Source organism: Sebastes fasciatus, chromosome 13 (genome assembly GCF_043250625.1).
Source record: "Sebastes fasciatus isolate fSebFas1 chromosome 13, fSebFas1.pri, whole genome shotgun sequence".
NCBI lineage: Eukaryota > Metazoa > Chordata > Actinopteri > Perciformes > Sebastidae > Sebastes > Sebastes fasciatus.
Window position 1 is genome coordinate 9,976,038 of NC_133807.1, and position 22,920 is coordinate 9,998,957.

Genomic DNA, 22,920 nt, shown 5'->3' on the forward strand with positions numbered 1-22,920 from the left:
AGTGGCCTCCGCTTCCTTTTTCTCCCTCAGCGAAGTTGCATTCATAATGCAATATAGACTGCACGAAGATGCTCCTCAGTGATCTGTAATCGTGCAGAGCTCGTCTTCATTCTTTTCTCTCCTGCTGGCTCTGCTTATAGACGTCACAGCCAACGCTAATGAATACTAACAAATGACACTGAAGGGTAATTTTGACCTTTTTAAAGTACACCCCATGATACATTATTAGGTCGCTGTCAAGATATGCTTCACTCGTTCCGTTTGATGAATAAAAGTGACAGCAAAATAGAGAAAGAGAGGAGCGAAGGAGAGCTGGGTTGAGTGTGTAGAATCAGATAAGAGCATCACTTCAAAGGAGGGAATTAACAGAGGAGTCTTAGTGAGTCAGTGTTCTCGAGGCTTTGTTTTTTCTCATTTTATTGTATTCTTTCACAGCTTGACCTCTTTCTTCTTTTGGTATGTTTTACAACAGCTCATTACCAGAGGAGAAAGGGATGGATAGATAGATAGATGGATGGATGGATGGGATGATGGGTGTGGGAGGAAGAGAGGGGAGCAAATGCAGGAAGGGAACAGTGCCAGGAGTGAAATCGACAGAGAGAAGAAGAAAACAGAAAAAGGGAGAAAGAAATTACGGGGTAAAGTGAGAGGAAGTGTTGGCTAAGAAAAAGAAAGAGGGTAAAGTCAGAAATACAGAAGGACATTTGGGTTCTTCCTCTTATAATCTCTATTTTCTTTAAATATCTACTTTATGCATTAAATGTTTATTCCTGCAGGCATGTTTTATATCTATACATAAACAGAAACGAGAACAGTTTGTATAAAAAGGATAAAATAAATAGGATTAATAGCTGTGGGGACAGTTGAGGAGGTGTGTATGTGGTTAAAGGAGGGTGGCACACCACAGCTTACTTCCTATAGTGCAGCATTTTGCACTTAGCGAAGACAGCAGTGGTTGAGGAAGAGGAGTGTGTGTAGCAGGAATCGGCTGCAGTCTGGTGAGCTGGGGAGTCGGGGTGGGGTGGTGAGGTGTAGGTCTTGGGGAGGGACGAGAGGCCAGCGGATGACGGGATGTAGCGGTGGTTGGGTAGTGATCGTGGGAGTGCTAGTCAGTCACACTGGGTGACTATTTATTCTTTCACCAGGGTGGTAAACTCTGCAAGAGAGGAAGGAAAAAAAAGAGTTGAGTTATTTTCTCTACAGTAAAACCATGTCAATTCTCAACATGAATCTAAAAAGTTATGGTATGCTTTGGAAAATGTTGAACATTAATATATAGTGTGCACAATTTGTAGTTAGGGACTGTACACAAATTATTAGACAGGAAGGTGGGGTCAAAAAGGTGAAGGGTTATGTTGTTTTTCCTTTAGCTAAACAAACGATGATCTAAATTATTTTTTCACACCCCAGATTTATATTTAATTTTCCTCTACTGTACAAAAGTCATCAAACTAGTTGCGTCAAAAATATGCCTCTCATGTGCATCTTAAAGGTATGTTTTTCCCAACACGTTCTCACTCTCAACTTGTTAAAGACCGCAGCTTTGTCAGTGGCCCTATGCTTCAAACTATGACGCTGTAGGTACCTCTCTATAGCGTCAGTTTGACTCCTTTCTGCTCGTTACATGCTTAGTGTCTTTTCAAAATAAACTTCCAACATCCGTTTACTTAGCTTTTAGGTTTACCTAGGCAACAAAATTACTTGGTGAGGTTTAGGAAAAGATCTTGGTTTGGGTTAAATTAAGTATGTTTGTTATTTAAAATAACTACGCTTCTTACGTAGCGGGCGTTAGTAAAGTCCCGAAGTTACATAACAAGACTACGGTAAGATAACTCAACATTCAATTGGTTTCAGATGGGACACGAACAACAGTCTCCGGGGTGAAAGTTCTATGTGGACTTTCTTACTATTTAAATTACGTCAGTTGCTCTGACCGTCTAATATTGACGCGGATGGCTTCACATTGGAGTTAGTTGAAAGCCTGGAGCATCCCATACAGACGCTAAAGGGTGCCTGGTTGCATAGGTATCAGACCAAGCTGCGAAACTTGACGTGTTCGGAGTGAGACCGCGTTGTTTTTCCATATGCAGAGGACACAAATCACGTCTCATAATCAGGGCTTTATTTTCTTGTAGATAGAAGAACTAATCTGTCAGTTTTGAGAAACAGTAAATGTTGATCGTTATAGTTTGTAGGGATTGAACATTATCTCTATAAAAAGCACACCTTTCTCACTTGCCAACAGTCGCATTAACTTTATTCTGATCTACGACAAAGTTAAATGTTGAGTTAACCTATAATATAATATATGTTCAGCACTACCCAAACTGTTCTACTAATGGTGAAGTGAAACCATTACAATTCTGTTGCCAGTGCCCCATTAGCTTTATTCAGTGACAGTGGTGATGAGTGTTTATCTAGTAGCTTATGGTTCAAAAATAGAGAGCAGCTGCGGTGAAGAGGATATAATACTTATGTTTACGACCACAACACTTTTTGGACGGCCCCTAATATGCCGAATCATGCCAATGTGTTCCTTTTGTATCTGTCTGTCTACAAGTGACTGTCTGAGCAACTTTATTTAGATTGCTTAAAATTCGACATGCTTTGTGGTTCAGTTTATCTCAATGGATGAGGACAATGTCAGTTCAACAGTGGTGTCATTAACTGTATTCATCATCATCATCATTTATTCGGCAAAGAAATTCAAACCAAGTACAGAAAATAACTGTAATGTCTATCCCGTGGCTATAAAGACATTGGCGTTGCAATCTGATTTGATAGCCAACATTCACTAATATAAGTTCAAAACACTAAAATAAACCTACAGTGACACCTAAGTCTTAATAAATGACCAATAAATAAATAGTCTGCCTGTGCGTGTGTGACTTTCTTTCTACTTTTGTTTTGCTTTGTGCCTGTTTGTGTGACCTCGTGACGCTCCCACTAATATAATGTGATGTTTACCATCGATTCCAATCTTGCCGTCGCCATCCTTGTCGGCCGCTGTTAAAAAGTCTTTGGTTTCCTTGTCTGTCAGGTCCCTGCCATCTTTGGCAAAACCCTTCAGGACGAATCTAGCCAAGAGCAGAAAAAACAAAATGGATACATGTCGCAGAATTCTAATATTTTATGTGCAGCAAGAACACTTGTTGCATCCTTTTGGGTTTATAAGTATGTGTGTTTATGTTCGCCTCACTTGAGCTCCTCTTCCTCTATATAGCCGCTGTTGTCGGCGTCCAGCGTCGCGAAGACCTTCTTCACTTCGTCAGCAGACTTGGCCCTCAGACCGACCATCTCGAAAAACTTCTTATGGTCAAAGGAGCCAGCAACTGCGCACACATACACACACGCACAAGGAGGAACATAAAGATACAAAATGTCAGTATATTCTAAAATTTCACAAATACATTTGACTTTTTTAAAAGGGTTCATAATGTCATAACTATAAAGACACACATTTTCTGTCGGATACAAAAAAGATAATGCTCTTGAAACCCACAAATAATGGATACAGTAAGATGTGCATACTCATAAACACAAGTAGTGATGAAACTGCTCTGAAAGTTTCTTTAAGTTGCTCATCCTGTATTCCTCTGGGAGATGAAGCCCAAAGGCAAACATTTAATTGCAATACGGCAGCTTTCTAACAGTGGACTGTTATAGATTGAGAACATGTGTTTGCCAGAGGACCCATCAGTTCTGGGTCATGGAGCCCTGTCTATTTCTGTCTGTCTATACACTACACATGCAAACACATTAACTATGCACATATGAATGAATCGTCAGTACAAAAGATAGCCAGCAAAAGATAAGACAGATAGCAAATAGCGACCTGAGACCAACCTGTCACTCAAGACGGCCTCAATTATGCCTCACTTTAAGCCTTAATAATAATAATTACTAATTTAAATGGGTGAGTTATATAAAAAGGCACTCCCCCGTACAGTTGTCCTTAACGGAGATATTAGCTAAAGAGACCAAAACTGTATTTCGTCCCAGGCTTTAAACACGTTTATTTCTGCTATAAAGTCAGACATTTTAACATGGGGCTCTAAGGGGATTGACTCGCTTTTGAAGCCTCAGGTGGCCATTTGAGGAACTGCAGTTTTTGGCATTTCTTCTTTGGCTTCATTACTCAGCACCACAGGTTGCTGCTTGGTATTGTAGTTTTTTGAGTCATGCCAAAAGGACGGACAAAATGTGATTTCACCAAAACAAAGTTTAAATAATCAAAGCCATGACATAAACCCATATGATTATCATATTACCTGAAGGAGTGTTGTGTTTCTCCATTTTATAACATTAAGGATATTGTTTAAAGAAATAGGAATTGAGATTGGGGCAAAACACCTTTGGAACCAACTGCTTGGAGGCAAATGTAGAGCCTGTAGGTTTATGGCGGGAGGGAGAACAAGTACTGGACTTCAACCAATCTAAAACCAGTAGTACTTGTATTCAACACCAGCCCAAGGCTACATTATCCACAGTTCATATCTGCAAAATCTAACCAAATGTGGGAGATCATATATGGGCCGGATTCCGTTCACATTTGTTCCACTTGAGATGAAACACAGCTGAGTGTTGGAGCCCTGCGATGTGTCGGTGATAACTTGTTTTTACCTGCGAATGCATCTAGAGCTTTCTTGATGTCGTCAGAGTTGAGGATGCTGCTCATTGCCATCTTGGCTGTTAAAGAAAAGAAAAAAGACAGAGGAGAGAGAGACAGAGGAGGACAGAGAGAGGGGACAAGGTTAAAAACAAGGTCGCTAGGGAGCAGAGAGAGAACTCGGAGACATTCTCGTATTACACCGGTGACACTCTAGAAATGGAGCAGGAAACCAGGACATGGGAGGAGGAGGAGGAGGAGGAGGTGGTGAGTGACGGGATGGATTAGTGACAGTTGAAAAGGGGTGACAAAGGGAGAGAGGGGAAGGAGATGTGATGCAGGAGGAGAAAGGGAAAGATACCAGTGTTGAGAGGAGGAGGAAAAGGAGGTTTAGTTGTGGTGTTATTATGGGACATCATCAAAATGAAGGGGGAATATTAGAATAAAGGAGAGCAGGAAGGGAGGGACAGAACAACCAGCGGGGTGTCTATATCGGTGTCTTCCATTTCATCTGTATGATATCACTGTGCTGTTACAGATGAAAGCAGGGCACAGAGCCAGCAGGGGTTTAACAAGCCATCTGAGTCTCCAGCATGTGTCTGGAATACCGCAGGAGAATTCAGCTTGTCAGTCCAGTCCAGATGGACAATCTTCTTGTACCTCACACTATGAAAGGTGAGCCCGGCACTTCACGGCCCCGAACCTGATCGCTATCGCATATAAAGTTGTCACCTTCACCCCGACTTTGCCCTTTTCTGCTCCGTTGCTATCGCAAACACACAAATACAGCGTGTACACTTGAAGCCGAACATAGAGAAAGACAAACACAAAGAGAATCTGGAGTCTAGAGAGTTGAGAAGGAGTGAGTGACATGTGGATTATAGAGGATGCGCTGCTCTGATTTCACTTCGCTCGTTGTGGTTCTGACAAACCTTATTAGGGATTTGCTTGGGACAAGGAGGCTGTATGACAGGTGATTGACATTTCACTCAGACATCCACGTAAACCTCACCTGCTGCACCTCGCTGAACGCACACACAACTTGTTGAGCTGTCACTTGTCTTCGCTTCCAGTTAAAAAAAAAATCTTTCAGGGAAGTCAAATTTTGCTTAAACTATCAAAGACATCAGTTTGAGTTTCACGTGCAGCAAGTCACGTCTTCATATAAATAGCCTGCTGCTTTGTCCACTAAAATCTTGTGTTGACAAGACTGGAAATCCACATCAAAAGCATGACATCAGCGGCGCATAAGCACGACTGCCGCGCCAAGTCCTTTCAACCAACTCTGACTTCAATTTGGCCGCCGCTGTCCTCTGCTGACAGGACGGCTCGTTCCGAAGACATTGCCGGTCAAATTTAAGTCAGCCAAACTGTCTTCAACAGGCTGACCAATATAATCATATATCGGAAATTTACTGGACACCAATGTTTTAAGTAGGCTCCATGAGGAGTATACGAGAAGAAAACAGTGTCAGATAAGCCGTGTTTCCATTCAATTGTCAAGCGAATTTTAAGCACACTTTTGTGTGTTGCAAAAAAAGAAATGCAAATTAAGAGCGAATAAACTTGGCTACAGCATAGTTTCGTTAGAAGATGGCGCTATAGGCTTCGCATGGCTGCAATCCGCCAGTAAACAGAGTAGAAGAAGTACAAAACAACTCGACTTGGCCATCTAACCATCTACGAGAGAAAAATAGAGAGAGGTGTTCAGGAATTTGTTTCAATTGGGCAAGTTTAAATTGTACAGCTAGTGTTGGTCATGTTTCATGCTGTCCGGAGAGGAAGACAAGCATTCACACATTATGGGAATATCCGAGAAGATGCCAACAGCAGAAACAGCTGCTACGTCAGCATTTATTCGGCAAAGGTGTTTCCATAATCCTCTTTTTCAACAAAGGCAAAAACCACCTCAAGCGAGCGTAAAAACTTTTGGAAGTTTGATCAGATTTTGCCATTTACATACAGCTTTTCTACTGCAATACTTCAAAATCCGAATAAAAATATGTGAATGGAACCTAGGCTATCATGAGCATGAAAATACGGGGGTTGTCGTGGTGATGCGAATCTCAGTGTGAGTGTGGATTGACTCCACAGACTGTATATAAGAAGTGGACGTAGTCACCGTGACATCCCCCATTGGTTTGTGGATTGCCATTTTGAAGCCTTGAGTTCGGCATTTCGGCCATCGCCATCTTGGTTTTTTGCAACCGGAAGTGACGCGAGAGGGTGAGGCTAAGTACAACCAAACGCTTAATACATTTCCAGGTGACCAAAATGTTACAATTAACTTTCACAAACTGAAAACACACTGTGAAAGGGTTAAAGTTCTAAGACGAAAACACGGACAATTCCCAGACCGGACAACGCCGTGGTAGCGACCTGTCAATCACAAGGTAGCCACGCCCTAAAGCATCCCCTGCTTTATGGTCTATTTGACTCTAAATTTACTAAATGAACATCATGCTGTATTGAAGAAGACTTGAAACTAGCGATTGAAACCATAAACTCACGTTTACAATGTTTACTGAGGTAATAAATCAAGTACGAAGTAGGCTCATTTTCTCATAGACTTCTATACAATCAGACTTCTTTTTGCAACCAGAGGAGTCGCCCCCTGCTGGCTATTAGAAAAAATGCAAGTTTAAGGCACTTCTTCATTGGCTTCACTTTTCAGATCCGGAGGTTGCCCACTGATACTTTTGATAGCGTGTCTGTTGAATCGGGTGTGTGACGGACATCAAAAACGCTTCTAAAAACCTGCACTTGTGAGATGTGGTTTGGTTTTTCAAGGCTAGTGCGGATCCTGCTCCAAGCTTAATGTACTGTAGTTTATCTGCAGTAGGCCCTAGAGTTCTTGGATACATACCCACTTACACCTGTCTGTTTGTGAGGGCAGCTGTACCACTGTATAATATATGAAACATCTCTCAACCTTTAATCTCTGAGGTTGATGCTAAGCAGTGGGGACTGAAACGTCTCATAGAAAGGTCACAGTGATGGCAGCGTATCACCATCATCCTTGCACCATCATCATCACTGTGTTCCCTCTGCGCGGCACATAATGCTGAGCTGGCCAATCTCGTCGCCCTGTCCTTCTCAGTGGAAATACAGTCTGAGTTGTCTGTACATCTCCCTCCGTTACAAATCACTCATGCTACAGTGTTTTGCTGCATCACGCCTCAGGCAGTGCAGCTATTCTGACATCATCCGCTTCATATTCTGTTGTTCTATTTGGCTGCATTTGAAGCTAATAACTGCAAAAACATAATGTTATTCATGCGGGTTCCATTATGAATCAGAGTAAAATATTTACCTCAGTGTGGGGAAATCATCAGTTAATGACCTGAGAGGGCTCCCATAATGGAAATGATACATATTTGTTGGATACAAACTCTATTAACAGAAATTAAGACATAACTTAAGATGGTAAACATATCTGTGGTTATAAAAGATATGAAATTCATCCCAAGGCTAGATCTTTAAGTGTACTAACAGATAAATGTAGTGTTAACCCTATTAGAAGCAGTTCTTACAATGGTGTCACATTCGGCTTCAGTGATGTACGAGTTTCTATTGAGGTGCGGTGTTATCTACTTCGGTAACATATACTGCTGCACACACAGATCAATACGGAACACTGCTTAACTTGTGTGGCCACACATCCAATCTTTTATCATTATAAAAGCACAACCTCCCTCTCTGACCTTTACCACAAAGGTGTCCGCGGGGGAAAAGAAACAATTCACCGTGAAATGAGGAGGATAAGATTGATTTAGCGAGATATCTCAGTCAGTGTGCAGACAGCTGGAACTGTTTAAAGTACGCCACATTGATTTATTTAGAGGGAAAGTACAAAGACCAGTTGCGGTTGCGCTGAACTGAACTTTGATCTCAGTCAGTTAACTAAAAGGCTTTGTTTTCTCTCCGCGAACTAGTTCAACTTCTACAGCTAGTTTGGATAAATTCTGCGTCAGGTTTCTCTACAGCCTGGTTTCACCAAATGGCGTATGAATGACATGGTATTTTGTACAAAAACAACGCCTTTGTTGCTTTTGGCATGTCATGTGTACACCATGTAGTCTGCACTGACTGCAATGCAAACGCATCCGCGGAAATATGCTATGCTTGGGCGGTAAGGAAGGTGGGCAGGTCCAACAAAAACAGGACCGTCAACCAGGAGACCGGTGTTTGAGTCCCAAAGTGATGTTGAGTTATTTTGAAGTTACATTAGTGACGTTTGTGATGTGTTTTCTGAACTTATGTTATGTTGTTTACGTACATATTTTACATAGTTAACGTAGTTATTTTAAACCCAACCCAATTTTTTTTTCTAAACCTAAATAAGTGGTTTTGTCGCCAAACATAACCGTGACCGTTTCACAGTAATGATTTCACAACGTTAAGCCCGTGGCGTATAAATGTCACACGAAAAGCTTAAAAGTTGTTTATCACGACACGTGGAAATGTCTTGCTATTTTTTACACCTTCCCATGAGATTGGAGTGTCAGAAGAACTCTGATTTAATAAATTAGCAGTTATAAAAAAGGGAGTCATTAAGGCAGACAAGCTTTATCTGGGAACAGCCCTGTCTCCTAAAAACACAACAAACACAGGGCTTTCCCCAGGAGACCAATGTCCGTGTCCCGTGTGAAACAGTCATGTCTTGTATTTTCATTTTGTTTTCAAGTCAAACCATGATTTTTTTTTTAGTAAGCCTAACCCAGTAGTTTTGTTTCCTAAACCTAACTAAGTGGTTTTGTTGCGTGTTTGTTTGGTTTTATTTCCATTTACAAAGTTAATCACATGTTTAAAAAAAAAACTGCAACAGTAATACAGGAGAAATTATGTTTCCCCCAAAACCTTATGCAGTTTAGTTGTATGGACACAGGGTTGCTTGGAAACATCACGTTATTCACTTTACATGGAGCTAAAGATTAGTACCGAATTATGTTAAATCATGTTTGCCGAATGACTTAGTGTCTGTTTAGGAGTCGTAAGAAATCATGAATTATCTTGAAGGAGTAGATGTTAACCGGTACGCTTGACTATGTTAAATTTAACAATATGTCAACAGAGGTTTTCCTCTGACAGTATAGGAAACTGTTGAAAACTTTATTTGCCTCGTCAGTCATTTCAAATGTAAATCAACTTATCAAAGTTCAAGTATCAAGTTCATCTGATAAATTTGTCATGTTTCACAAAGCAGAACTCGGATTTAATGAAATCGCAAATTGCGTGGGTGTGCTGACTGGCAGTGTTTCGGGGATGTGAAACAGTAACGTCACACATCTTACTTTACTAGTGGTAGTAGTTTTTTTAGTAGTTTACTTAGTTCACAGAAGAGTTGTTAAAGTTAAATATCGGCCGAAATGAAAAGTCTTCCTTTAGGACTCATATAAAGTCATACATTATGATTTAGGAGAATCCTCTGTGTAACAGGGAACACACATCGGTTAAATTGAGCAATATGTTAACAGAGTCTGGCAGTCTCTGGACTCCAACAACTCCAGTGTTATATTGTCAAAACAACAGGCAGTCCCCCATGAGTGTGATGCTACTGGTTGCAGAGATGTGTTCACACTGATGTCAGATATGGGTCACTTCAGACATTAATGTGAACAGTCAAGGCAGAAAGGTCGGATCTGGGGGAGAATCGAGCATCAAGCACTGCAAGGTGAATGCAGTCTAAATACACAAGGGAGGACGGGTGATAACGAGGGACAGGTGACAGCAGGTCTAATGATGGACAGGTGGAACCAATCAGGCGGGAAAACACACAAAGGCAGGAAGTGAAGTTGTCTGCAAGTATAAAAACAAAGCAGGAAACGCTGAACACGGATGAAGAACATGGGACAAGGAAAAATAGAACAACACTGAAAGAATGACACAAAACAAATGGAAAATGACATGACAGAGTGGAGCTTTTTTGTACAATCGACTTCATTATCGCATTATTTTCACATTGTCATTTGATAGATTGTTATTATAAAAATAGCTATTTTAAGCCTTTAAACACATGTTGATATTTTTTTATTTTACATTATTCCATTTTCACTCTTATTTTACAAGACTGAAAATGGAATATTACATTATTGGCAGATGCTTTCCATACACATATATCAGGAGCAATTTGGGGTATATGTTGCTTTGACAGGCAGACAGGAGGTGGAGGGGATCAATCCATTAACGCTGCAAATAATGGCTGACCCCCTCTACCACCCAAGCTACAGTATAATTATGTGGAAAATTACAGAAAAACGGTGTCTATAATATAGACGGATGATACAGCAAACCTTGAATGGACTTTAAAAATAGCGAAATATGAGTTTACAAAATCAATATCTCTTTGATTGGTTATATGTCAGTACAGTACCCGTGAGGAGTTGAATAAAGCCATAAGAGTCTTGGTTCTGGTTTCTTATTCTGATATTTATTAGTATTTAAAGTTTAAGCCCCTCAAGCCTGACCTTTACATGACTCTGTAGATATTCAGTATCTTCTGTAGTGAATATCTTACAACCCCAGATGATTTAATCTTCAAACATTATTTTGTGAGTTAAGGCTTGTGATGATGATTCCCATAATGTTCTGAATTTAAGTAGTGATCTGAGCATCAATCAGACTCCGCCAAGGTTATCTGCTGCACTGCACTGCTGGTAGAATGCTTTTATTGTGGAGTTGTTTGTCATTGTCTCCAACCATCATCTTTGCTAAAGATAAAAATGTTTTGAAATGTACCGGATGCCCTTGCTTTTTATTCTTTACTCTTTACTGCTACTGATTTCTGCAGTCTTGAAACCCAGGCTGTCCCTGAGGTGTGTTGTTTACTTCTAGTTTAAACTCACAGGAAAGCAACATTTTTCATGACTGAAGCAGAATGCTGAGGTTAGGTATACTGCCTGCTCAGAAGTCTCAATCCAAAAAACTGACATTTTTGGGGCCATGTATGTGCTTCATTGGGAATAAGCAGACAATATGTAACATAAAGATGGAGTTTTAAAGGTTTCTGCGGGATACTGATTGCATCTCTGCTTTATGAGGTTGACCCGAGTGACCCTGTGAACATTACAGCATGTGAAACTGGGGTTTCCTTTGTGGGAAGTCCCATCACCCTCTCTAGGTGTGGGAAACCTAACCATGCATCAAGGTTGCCAACTGCCCGGCCTGCTGTAACAGCTGCATGAACGTGTGAATACGTGCGTGTTTACGTGTGTCGCAGAGGGTGCCAAGCAGGCTGGGCCGAGGAGTTGAAGGGCTTAAAGGAGAATGTACTTGCATTTCAAGAAACCCGAGCACCTTATGTTCGTTTGACCGTTGTGTCTATGTTTGTGCGGCAGTCTGTAAAAAGCAGAGACAAGGCGGGGGAAATAAGCCTCTTCAGTATCATTGCATGCAGTTTGTGAACTGGAAATGAACTCTTGTCCTCTACAGAAATAGGCTTTGAAAGTATTGTGTGTGTGTTTTTTCCCCCCTCTTTATGCTGCTCTGTCAGTGTACTGCAATGAGGCATTTAACAATGAGCATTGTGTTGTGGCTCATACAGACGTGGAGCTTTATGCTGTTTTAAGTTTAAACTGAGGTCACCAATATTGGGATTTCTTTTGTAATGAATGGCTGGATAAGAACGGTGGATCCTTATCTTGTCTTTGGTTACTAATATAAAGGCCTATCATTAAAAAAGAGATAGCCTATAATAGGATTCAGGTTATTATGATATTGGTGAACTCCATGGGAGGTAGGCCTCCATCCCTGGTAGAGTTACTGAAATAGATAAGATCAAAATAACTAAAAATTAGGGTGTCAATCGATTAAAATATTGAATCGCAAATTAATCACACATTTTTTTATCTGTTCAAAATGTACCTTAAAGGGAGATTTGTGAAGTATTTAATACTCTTATCAACATGGGAGCGGGCAAATATGCTGCTTTATGCAAATGTATGTATATATTTATTACTGGAAATCAATTAACAACACAAAACAATGACCAATATTGTCCAGAAACCCTCACAGCTACTGCATTTAGCATGAAGAATATGCTCAAATCATAGCAAAGTCAAGCCCAACAGGCAACAACAGCTGTCAGTGTGTCAGTGTGCTGACTTGACTATGACTTGCCCCAAACTGCATGTGATTATCATAAAGTGGGCATGTCTGTAAAGGGGAGACTCGTGGGTACCCATAGAACCCATTTTCATTCACATATCTGGAGGTCAGAGGTCAAAGGACCCCTTTGAAATTGGCCAAGCCAGTTTTGAGCGTTATTTAACCTCCTTCGCGACAAGCTAGTATGACCGGGTTGGTACCAATGGATTCTTTAGGTTCTCTAGCTTTAAAAAACTAAGCTTGCTACAACCTCCGAAATATCGATTGCATTAATGTGTTAAAAAAATGAGTGGCGTTAAAACAATTTTGCGTTAACGCGTTATCACGTGACAGCCCAACCTGAAAAACCCTTAACAGATCTACAGTTTAGCATAGATCTGAAAAGCCTCTTAACTAATGGTCAGATGAGAAAAAACAAAATTAATCTCATTTAATCGAAATGTTGAATTAACAATATTAAAATGCATTAGAGATGGACAGTGACACGCTGACATATTGGGTATTTATATATCTTCAGTATATTCACATATGATGACAAGTTTTAACATGTTCCCATAAATAGAACCAGCTACTACGGTTGCACCATTAATGTGACGAACATGAAAAACTCTAACAGGCCTTTTTCCTGAATCAAAGGTGATTGTCTTCCTCCACAAAAGCTTTTTTATCTAAATTGCTACTGATCTGCACAGTTAATCTTCAAATAAGCTCGATGGTTGAATGTAGCCAGAACTGTCTTTTCAGTGTGCATTATCTCTACAATGTCTATTGATTTTATAGAGCTGTTGATAGAGCGAGTACAATGCTCATTCAAAAGCAAACAGCAAACACACATGTGCACCCATGCATGCACACACATACACACACACACAGCAAGGGAGGACTGGATTTGATAAAAGTAGTACAGAAGCCTGGGGATCATCTGGCTGTTATCACCACTGTCCACAGGCTAATCCTCTGGCAGGTACAGGACAGGATAACCACACAGTTACAGCTTGACAATGACAATGGTCCGGTGTGTGAGTGTGTGTGAGTGTGTGTGTGTGTGTGTGTTCATAACTGCACAGTACTTAATTGCCTTCCTGATTGACTGAGTCAGTTTGTGAATTATGTAATGTACTGTATGTATTTGTGTTTTCGGTTTCTATATTTTGGTATGAGTGAAAACAAGACTAAAAGCCTTTACACACCGGGGGGTGTGACGAATATACCACACGAAAATGCGAAATACTCGCCTGCGAATATTATATGTCTAGGGCTTTTATTGTGAAAGGTAAGAACGGAAAGAGTGGATCTGGTATGTGTTGCCTTTTTCAAGGTTGAAAGGAGTAAATAAAGTTTTTCATCTTGGTTCGGACTTCGGAGCCTCCATGCAACTCAAACCAACTCAACCCGTTCCGCGTAATGTGATTGGTCGATGCCTTTATTCGCGGTGCGGAAAGTGCAGAAAATTTACCCAGTTCCGAAAAAAAAAATGATGCCGCTTTTTCGACGCGTAATATTTCTGCGTGAGAGTACAACAATTCAAAAAAATATATACTTATATGCAAATGAATTCGCACGAAAAAACGCCCCCCGGTGTGTAATGGCCTTAAGAGACTACAGACATGCCGGCGTCTCTGTGTTCTTACGCACAACATCAGCATGCTAACATGTTCACAATGAAAATGCTAACATTCTGATGCTAAGCAGATATTACCATGTTTTAATTTAGCATATTAGCATGCTAAATGTTATGTTCTAAAGATGAAGAACAGCTGAGGCTGATGGGAATGTAAATACTGGACAAATTCAAATTTTTACCCGGTGATGGCGCTATAGAGCAAAAGTCAGGATCACCAAAGTTATATCAGTTCATCCTCTGGGGAACATGAATGTCTGTGCAAATTTCATGGCAATCCAGCCAATAGTTATATATATATAGTTATATATGCTGTTAGCATGGCTAAAAATGTGTGAGTGTATACGCACAAAGCCTCGCCATGGTTACACACTCCCACTTAAGAGAGCCTCCTGACCTACTGCTGCACTGTGTGGTTTGCTAGCTGCACAGTGGAGAACAGGAGGGACCTGCAGCGGGTGGTGAGGATGGCGGAAAAAGTGATTGGGACCACATTACCCCCCCTCAGTGACCTATACACTGGTCGGCTCTGTAAGAAAGCCAGCTGTATCTCCAAAGACCCCACCCACCCTGGACATGTACTGTTTGCTCCCCTTCCCTCCGGAAGGAGATACAGGACAATTAAAACACACACCAACAGACTACGAAACAGCTTTTACCCACAGGCTGTCAAGTGTGTAGAACCCCCCCCCCCCAAAGGCTGAGGACACTAGCTGCTGAACCATAATTTGCACTTTATGATGATGATCCACTTATTTATTGTTCTACTTGTGACTGAATGTTTTAATGTTTGTTTTTCACTGCAAAGAGCTGCTAAACTGTTTTTCGTTGTTTTCAATGACAATGACAATAAAGTATCTATCTATCTATCTATCTTAACACACTGTAGGCACCACTAAGATTCCTAATCTCATAAGGTCACAAACTCTAATGAGATGACTTTGCAAAAAACACATATGCGACGAATGCAATCTGAAGCGTGCAGACTCGATACACATTTGCATAAAATATTACCAAACAAATTAAAGATGTAAATTCCACTTAATCTGCCAACAGCGTTAAGGAGTGTTAAAAAGCATATACATATTTCATTGTGACACACAAACAAAATATTATGCGTCCTCCTCGTTAATTAACTGGGACCGCATCCACTTAAGTGTCGTACTGTCTATGAATATTCATCGTATAATATGATGCATCTGCTGTGAGTACATGTACGATTTTTTTAAATCTCCGTGATCATCCATAGAATCATAAGTACGTCGAAATTAAGTCTCAAGAGGAGCTTCACACCTTTCACTGCATCAGCATTTTGACAAAGTTACCCTGGAGCAAAAGTGTCCGACTGTATTCAATCTCGTTAGGTGTAATTAAACTTTGACCTTGAAAGATATATCGCAAGCAAGCTCTGCAACTAAACGGCCTCTTCTTTTGGCAGCAACCCGTTGCTATTGGAAAGTAATTACCTTGTTGATATACTGTCTTTGTATCTAAATCTAAATCTCATTCTGTGAAGGAGCCTGTTAAAAGAAGGTAAATTGCGTTTCTTCACACGTTTCTCATTGGTTTCATCTATCACTGCATTTGATCACAAAACATTACACCTCTGTATAATATCTCACATACTCTTACCTGGTTACTGGATGACTGATGTTGAGGTGGGAGAAAAGGGCCAGATAGGTGCAAGAGGGACGTCCAGTAAAAGCTCAGAGGCTCTGCTCTTTCTGTTTTATACATGCCCTCTCCAACTATTTTGGGATGAAAAATGGGCGCCCGGTTCAGCGCGGGGTCAGTGATGTTGGGCCGCTAAGGCCGGCCCGTATCGCTTTCCTGACCGCGCTCATGCTAATCAAACATTACTATTAATAATCTCCACCTCTCATACCAGCCAGACTTCTTTTCTTATGCTCGCCCTTTCTCGCCCCTCCCTTTCTCCAACACTCCCTCCTTCCTCCCTCCAGCCGTTTGATTTCCCAACCTAATTTTCTCCCACCTCCCACCCGAGGGACACTCGCTCTGTCCTCTAATCCCCCTCTGATCCGATCTCTCCCCTTCGCTTTCTCTTTCTGTCTCTCTCCTCTTAAACTTTTAATTTTCACTTTTAATTCTCATGTACCATTTCCTCCTTTAAGGCATTCAGTATCATCAGTTAAACATTATGAAGCCCAGACTCTCTGCCTTTATCACTAGTGTTTTTTCAATAGATTATAAGAAGTGGACGTGGTCACCGTGACGTCACCTATTGGTTTGTGGACTGTTATTTTAAAGCCTCGAGTTAGGCATTTTTTTGCCTTCGCCATCTTGTTGGATTTTTGCAACCGGAAGTGACACTAAAGGTTGGAGCTAAGTACAACCGAACGCTGAATAAGACATTTTCAGGCAACCAAAAATGTTATAGTTAACTTTCATGAACTGAAAACACACTGCGAATGGTTGAAGTTCTAAGACGGAAACGGAAAACGCCGTGGTAGCTACAGACTGCATATGAGAAGTGGACATAGTCACTGTGACATCACCCATCGGTTTGTGGACTGCCGTTTTGAAGCCTCGAGTTTGGCATTTCGGCCGTCGCCATCTTGGTATTTGTCTGTCACCATGTTGTTTTTGTGCAACTAGAAGTGACAAGACAGAGCGGAGCTAAGTACAACCAAACAAAACTTTTAGGCGACCAAAATGTTACAATTAACTTTCATGAACTGAAAACACACTGTGAAAGGGTTAAAGTTCTAAGACAAAAACACAGACAACTCGTGGTAGCGACCTGTCAATCATGAGGTAGCCATGCCCTAAAGCATACCCTGCTTTATGGTCTATTATTATGGCAAAACAAGACTGAGAGCTTTTGTTTTGAGATTATGTGGGATTGTTTCTTCAGTTTTTGGACCCAGCGCAGCGCTGTCTCTGGTGTAGCCAGTTTCATTGATTATAGTGGAGCCTTAAACTCGTAGAGCATCTGTTACACCAGCTTCTACAGAGTGGCAGGTTGTAAATAGGGCTTTTTTTTTTAACGCAACCTGTAACCCCACATTTTGCCTCAAGGGTTGAAGTAAACAAAAAGTCTGTTGGCTATGGGTGTGGGTATAATGTGAAATCAATAGCTAGATTAAGATGTGCAGCGATCCAGAAAACCCCCATGGTCCACTATGCAGATCACAGTGACTCTGCAGAGAAAGAATCTGCAAGGTGCTCTTCATCGCTATAACCTTAACAATAAAAACACTCTGGCATTCCCTCTGGGGCGGTGTAGCACTCCCTGTTCAGGAATTCTCCCTGGGGCTCACTTACAGTATAGACGTGAAGTGATTATAGATCAGAGCCAACATCAGCTGTTTCCACCAGTGGTATCACTGAGGAGAGTGTCGCGCTGACCTTTAGGACGCGTCGAGATACCAGACCTGAGGGCTACCGTCTGTATACGTGAAAGCCATAAACAAGTTTTTCTTGGGAGGGATGCATTTATGTGTTGGTGTTGTGAATGTTTGTGTGTGTTAGACAGCGGGGAATGGTGTGAGCGTGTGTGAGCCATTAAAACAGGAACGGGTGTTCTCCGCTGCGGAGCGACTTTCAACAACCATATCATCTCGGTTACTGTCAACATATTATATTTATGAGACAGCTATCAATTTTATGATGGACGGTTTATTGTTTTTTTTTTTTAGTCAGAATTGTTTTGAAAGAGGCAGAGATTTATTGTCGTTGCAACTTAATCTGGAAATGTTTTGTTTGCCAGGGACTGCCCTCAGTAGACAAGATGAGTCATTTGAACAAATATTAAAAATGATGTATGTTTACTGACGACAGTGACGTTTGACTGGTGATTGGCTTCTTTCTGGACCACAAAAACCTCAGAAAAACATTCAGAGGAGTTATTTTTGGGAACAATCACATGGGTTGATCTGCATAGCTCTTTGAAACTTGCCTTTTACTGTCTCTCTCTCTCGTTCTCTTTGTGCCTTTCTGTTCTCTGCTCTGTATTCCCCTCGTGCATAACTGTGCAGGGACATCTCTCCCAGTCCAATTCACAAACCTTCCCCTCAAAGTCCTACATCTTTTTTTAACCATTAGATGCCCGCTCTCTTTCATCTCTTTTTTCTATCCCTCTCGCTGCTACACTCCTCTAAACGTATCACCTTCTTTAAGTGAAAAGGGCCGCAGAGGGAGTTACCTTGATCCCATGAGGTGCTTGTCGCAGCTCTCTTTGGGTCGACGAGGTAATGCTCAGCGGGGGACGGCAGGAAGGACGGAATGAGAGGACGGAGCAGTGACAAGTGAAGCCGGAAGGGGAGACGGAGGTGGAAGATGAAAGAAGATGAATTAAAAGAGGGGATGGCAAAGGAGAGATTAAAAGAGAAATGCAGACAGAGTAATAGAGAGAAGTAGAAAGGGAGGGATGAGGCCAAAGAAGTGGCAGAGGGCTCGAGGTTGACAGTGGATCTCACCGGGGAACGTCGATGTTAGATGAGGCGTGGACGGGGGTGGAGGGTAAGGGAAGAGGGAAGCAGAATGACTGAAAATAAGGAAGAGAATTCACATCATGAGTAAGGTTTTATCTCACCCAAAGCCTGCATTAGCTATGGCCTTACTGAGAAAACCATCAGGGGTTGCTACCGGAGAAAATGGAAACCTTTCATCGACTATTTTTTCCCTGATTCTATTATCAATGGCAATATGGCATCAGTCCCAGTAGTCCCACTGCTTCAAATTATTAGATCACGCCAGAATCACCGTCTTTAAAAAGACTTTTGGCTTGTGTGAATACTTAACGGGACTTAATGGTTTATTTTGGTATTTTTTGAATATGTGAGTTAGTGTAGCCTCTGTAGGTTCAGTAGTTTTAGAACTAGAGTGGAGTTACGGATATCATATGAAACTATAAAGCCTAAGGTATCCATTGGTAACCATGTCATGTTAGCTTCTCGGGAAGGAGGCTAAAGGCTCCAAAGTTAGGCTAAATTTTGACGAGGAAAAACTGGCATGGCTATATTCAATGGGGTCCCTTAACATCTGACCTCAAGATATGTGTATGAAAATGGGTTCTATGGGTACCCACGAGTCTCCCCTTTACAGAAATGCCCACTTTATGATAATCACATGCAAAAACCATGCAGCTTTATGCATGCAGTACAAATGTGTTATTTTCACCTATTCTAAAAATGGTGTATTTGGATATTTCTGCATACTGGGGTCCCTAAACAGTCTCGGAATAACATAACTGGGGTATGACTGTAAAGCTGAGACTCTTGCGGATCCAATGAGCCCAACTGTATTCATGTGTGATGATGTTAGTCCCCAAAGTAGCCATTTAATTGTAGTGAGACCATTTTTTTTAAACTTGACCTCACTGTATAAAATGACCTGTGGTGACCTCTAGGATAATCACAGCTTCATGAAACTTTACAACCGCAAACTACAGACCTAAAGCATTCAGAAGATGGATGGATTTCTTGTAGATTGACCATAAGAGGGTTTCTGAGTAGTTTACTAAACAGAAGTGCTCGCCATGCAATCACAGAAAAATGCAATTCTTACAGAAATCTCCAAACGTCAAAAGTTTTTGATACCAAATCACAGCATGGCTTTTTCTATGGTGTTCCTCAAGGTCTTGGTGTCGTAATGTGGTATTTTGGAGTTTTTTTTAATCATTTTTATCAATTCTCGAGTGGTAAAAAATGGTTAAATTTAGCATCAAATCTGTGTAACAAATGGTATCAACACAAACATTGCTGCAACAACTTATGAGACATCATAGAGCATGGGGATGACCATCATATACTTCCATCATAATGTTCTTAGCCCTTATACATTTTTACTATTTATTTTAATTAATTGTGGGTCTCAGAGGGTTAAATTTACTAATTTTTGTTCAGTGTCCTCTTTCAACATATTGTACAAATTTCCGGTCTAACCTTTTCATGCATAGCTTTTGAGTAACACACAGGATTACATTAATATTACATCTTGTAACTTAGAACAAAGGAGAGTTTTTCTCGGGCTCAGCTAAGAGGATAAAACGAATTCTAGGGAGGAGAAGAAGAGAGAACGAGTGATGCGAATAAGAAAAGGCAGGAGACGGCAGAGGGAGAGACTCCTTTGAACCTGAGTCCAGGTAAGCCAACATTATGCAGACACACTGGGAACCTATTTTGAGGAAAGCATCAAGAGACAGAGAGAGACACAGAAAGTGTGTTTCAAGCCATCTGGTTTCTGCACTATTTGATATTGTTCACTTAAAGGTAAAATACCTAACAATGGCACTTTTTTGTTGAGATGGATGATGGGTCCAACAAACACAGGACTTGACGTTTTCCCTTACTAATGTTATTTCAATACTTGTTTTTCTTAGTTTATGCACTTATTTTAAGCCCAACCCTGATGTTTTCCCTTAACCAAACTGAGTGTTTTTCTTGCCTTGTCTTAAGTCACTGACCATGATGTTTTCCCTTAACTTAACAAAGTTGTTTTCTAACCTAAACCTAAGGCAGTGGCTTTGTTGCCCCCTGCTGGTAGTGCACCTTAATACAGGCGTATAATCACACCTCGGTGAGGCAAAACACGACACTGACACGCTATCCTCTGGTGGACAAGCGGGTCTAGGGTTTGGCGTGATATCGGGTTGGTTTTGCACAACTTTTTTTCCAAGTCCTGAACAGTATTACTAAATAAGCTCAAGAAATACAGTGTCATCCATGACCACAAGGCCAAACCTGCTCTTCACTTACCTCAACAGTTTTACTCACTCTTCAAAAATACAGGAACTCCTTATGTAGCATAACATCAACAACACTGTAGCCAGGCCTCTTCATGTGTCGAATCAGATCCTGCCTCATTAAGGAATCTATATATACATATTGTTAGCTGCTTGACTGCCATTCAAAACACTGATATTAGCTTGTACTACCATACCTCTGCACTGATTCACCTCTACATTTGCCCCTCGCCCTGTGCTTGGCTACTATACACACATTACTGAGGCAACCGGACTCGAGTCACTGGATAAGGACACCTGCCAAATGTCTGAATAGTGATGATGATGAATAACGATGGGAACAGACGTTGCAGGTCTTTGACTTCACTTGTCCTCAGCACTGTGCAGGTTGTCTTCACACAGCAGGAGGGTTTTCTTATAACTTATAACATCTGATACGCATTTAGAACAAAGTTCCACCATCAGCATCTTTTCTTGGACAAGGTTTTGCATTCAGAGAAAGTCAGTCTGCTTGATTTATTTAGTTCAGAGCAGTGTTCAAATGACAGAGTTTGTGCAAAGTGACAGGCTTGATAGACACAGACATGACAGGGGGAAAAAGACGTGATAAAGAAAAAGATTGCATGGAACAAATGCTGAAGTAGACACTAACTTCAGCATAAATGTATCCCACCGGAATAATAACTTTTGAAGCAAAAGGCATTTCGATTTAAAGCATGCTCTAAGGTTTTGATGTGATGCTTGGAGGTAAATAACGTCATCTGGGGACGTTTCAGTATGCCAATACTGTGAAGAAATAAAACATTTTACATTATACCACCAACAAATCTACTCTATGTGTTGTGGCAGCCATTGCTAGGACCATAAAAGCCATAAAAAACTGAAGGTAGTTGAAGGAATGTGGAAATACGTGAAATTTCAAGACGTAAAGACAAACTTTTTCAAAATGTATCATGACACACACTCACAGGTAAATGTCTGAGAGAGAGACAGAGAGACATAGAAAAAAAGAGCTGTTATATGGCATCATCTCTGTCCTCCACGAGCGCTATTATATTACTCTGTCTCCGCAGTTATTTTTCCATCAGTCTCTCTCATGCTGAATAGGGCGCAAAAAAAATTAGTTGAGTAAGAATGGAAAGGGAAACACGAAAGGCGGAAGATGGATGAAAAAATAAAGAGGCAGCGAATAGAAGAGAAATGGAAAAGATGACACGCTGAGCATGGGGGGTAAGAAATACTAGATAGATAGATAAGAGGGGCGTAAGGGGGATGTGATTCTTGACAGCAAAAATGAGAATGAGACAGGAGAGGAGAGGAATGATTCGCCTGTTAATAGGAAATCCAATCCAATCTCGTCTGCGGGCGGTTTCCGTGTAAGAAGTGTGTCCAATATGTGTATGTTCGCCTGATGCTCGTGCAGCAGGATCCACCTGCTTAATCCATGTTCTTTCTGCATAAACATCGAGACAAATACCCAAGGCTATAGTCAAGTCGAACTTAATTGAGTCCAAGTCAAGTCCAAGACCAGGTCCAGTTGAGTCCAAGTCAAGACCAGGTCCAGTTGAGTCCAAATCAAGACCGAGTTCTTAGACAGAAATAATCTATCTATAAACAATATTGATCTATCTTCTAACATCAAACTAATCAACACATCAAATTTCAACACAGTCCCACGGCAGTTTGTGAAATAGTCACGAAATTGATTCTATTGGATTCAAGTGCATAGACACAAATTTCCCTTTTTTTTTCTTGTGACACTCAGCACGACTTTCAACAACACGAGATGTATGTGTCAATTCCCGCCCTAGTCTTTTCAAAATAAAACTACTTAGGTTTAGTAATAGATCGACTTGGTTAGGCTTAGGCAACAAAACT

At 41.0% G+C, this 22,920-nt stretch overlaps 1 protein-coding gene across 2 annotated transcripts in view; it reads right to left on the bottom strand.

Moving 5' to 3' along the window:
- Window positions 1-390: 390 nt before the first annotated feature.
- Window positions 391-22,920, bottom strand: part of pvalb6 (parvalbumin 6) — a 59,238-nt gene continuing 36,708 nt past the window's right edge. Inside the window, exons 1-5 of one of the 2 annotated variants that reach the window (XM_074655351.1) lie at window positions 15,969-16,094; window positions 4,624-4,689; window positions 3,200-3,332; window positions 2,968-3,077; window positions 391-1,156 (exon numbers count right to left, since the gene is read on the bottom strand). In XM_074655351.1, the coding sequence (XP_074511452.1) occupies window positions 1,131-1,156; window positions 2,968-3,077; window positions 3,200-3,332; window positions 4,624-4,684 (330 nt within the window). In that variant the 5' untranslated portion in view covers window positions 4,685-4,689; window positions 15,969-16,094 and the 3' untranslated portion in view covers window positions 391-1,130. Of the gene's footprint in view, window positions 1,157-2,967; window positions 3,078-3,199; window positions 3,333-4,623; window positions 4,690-15,968; window positions 16,095-22,920 lie in introns of those variants that run through there. The other variant, XM_074655350.1, reaches the window with a different exon arrangement.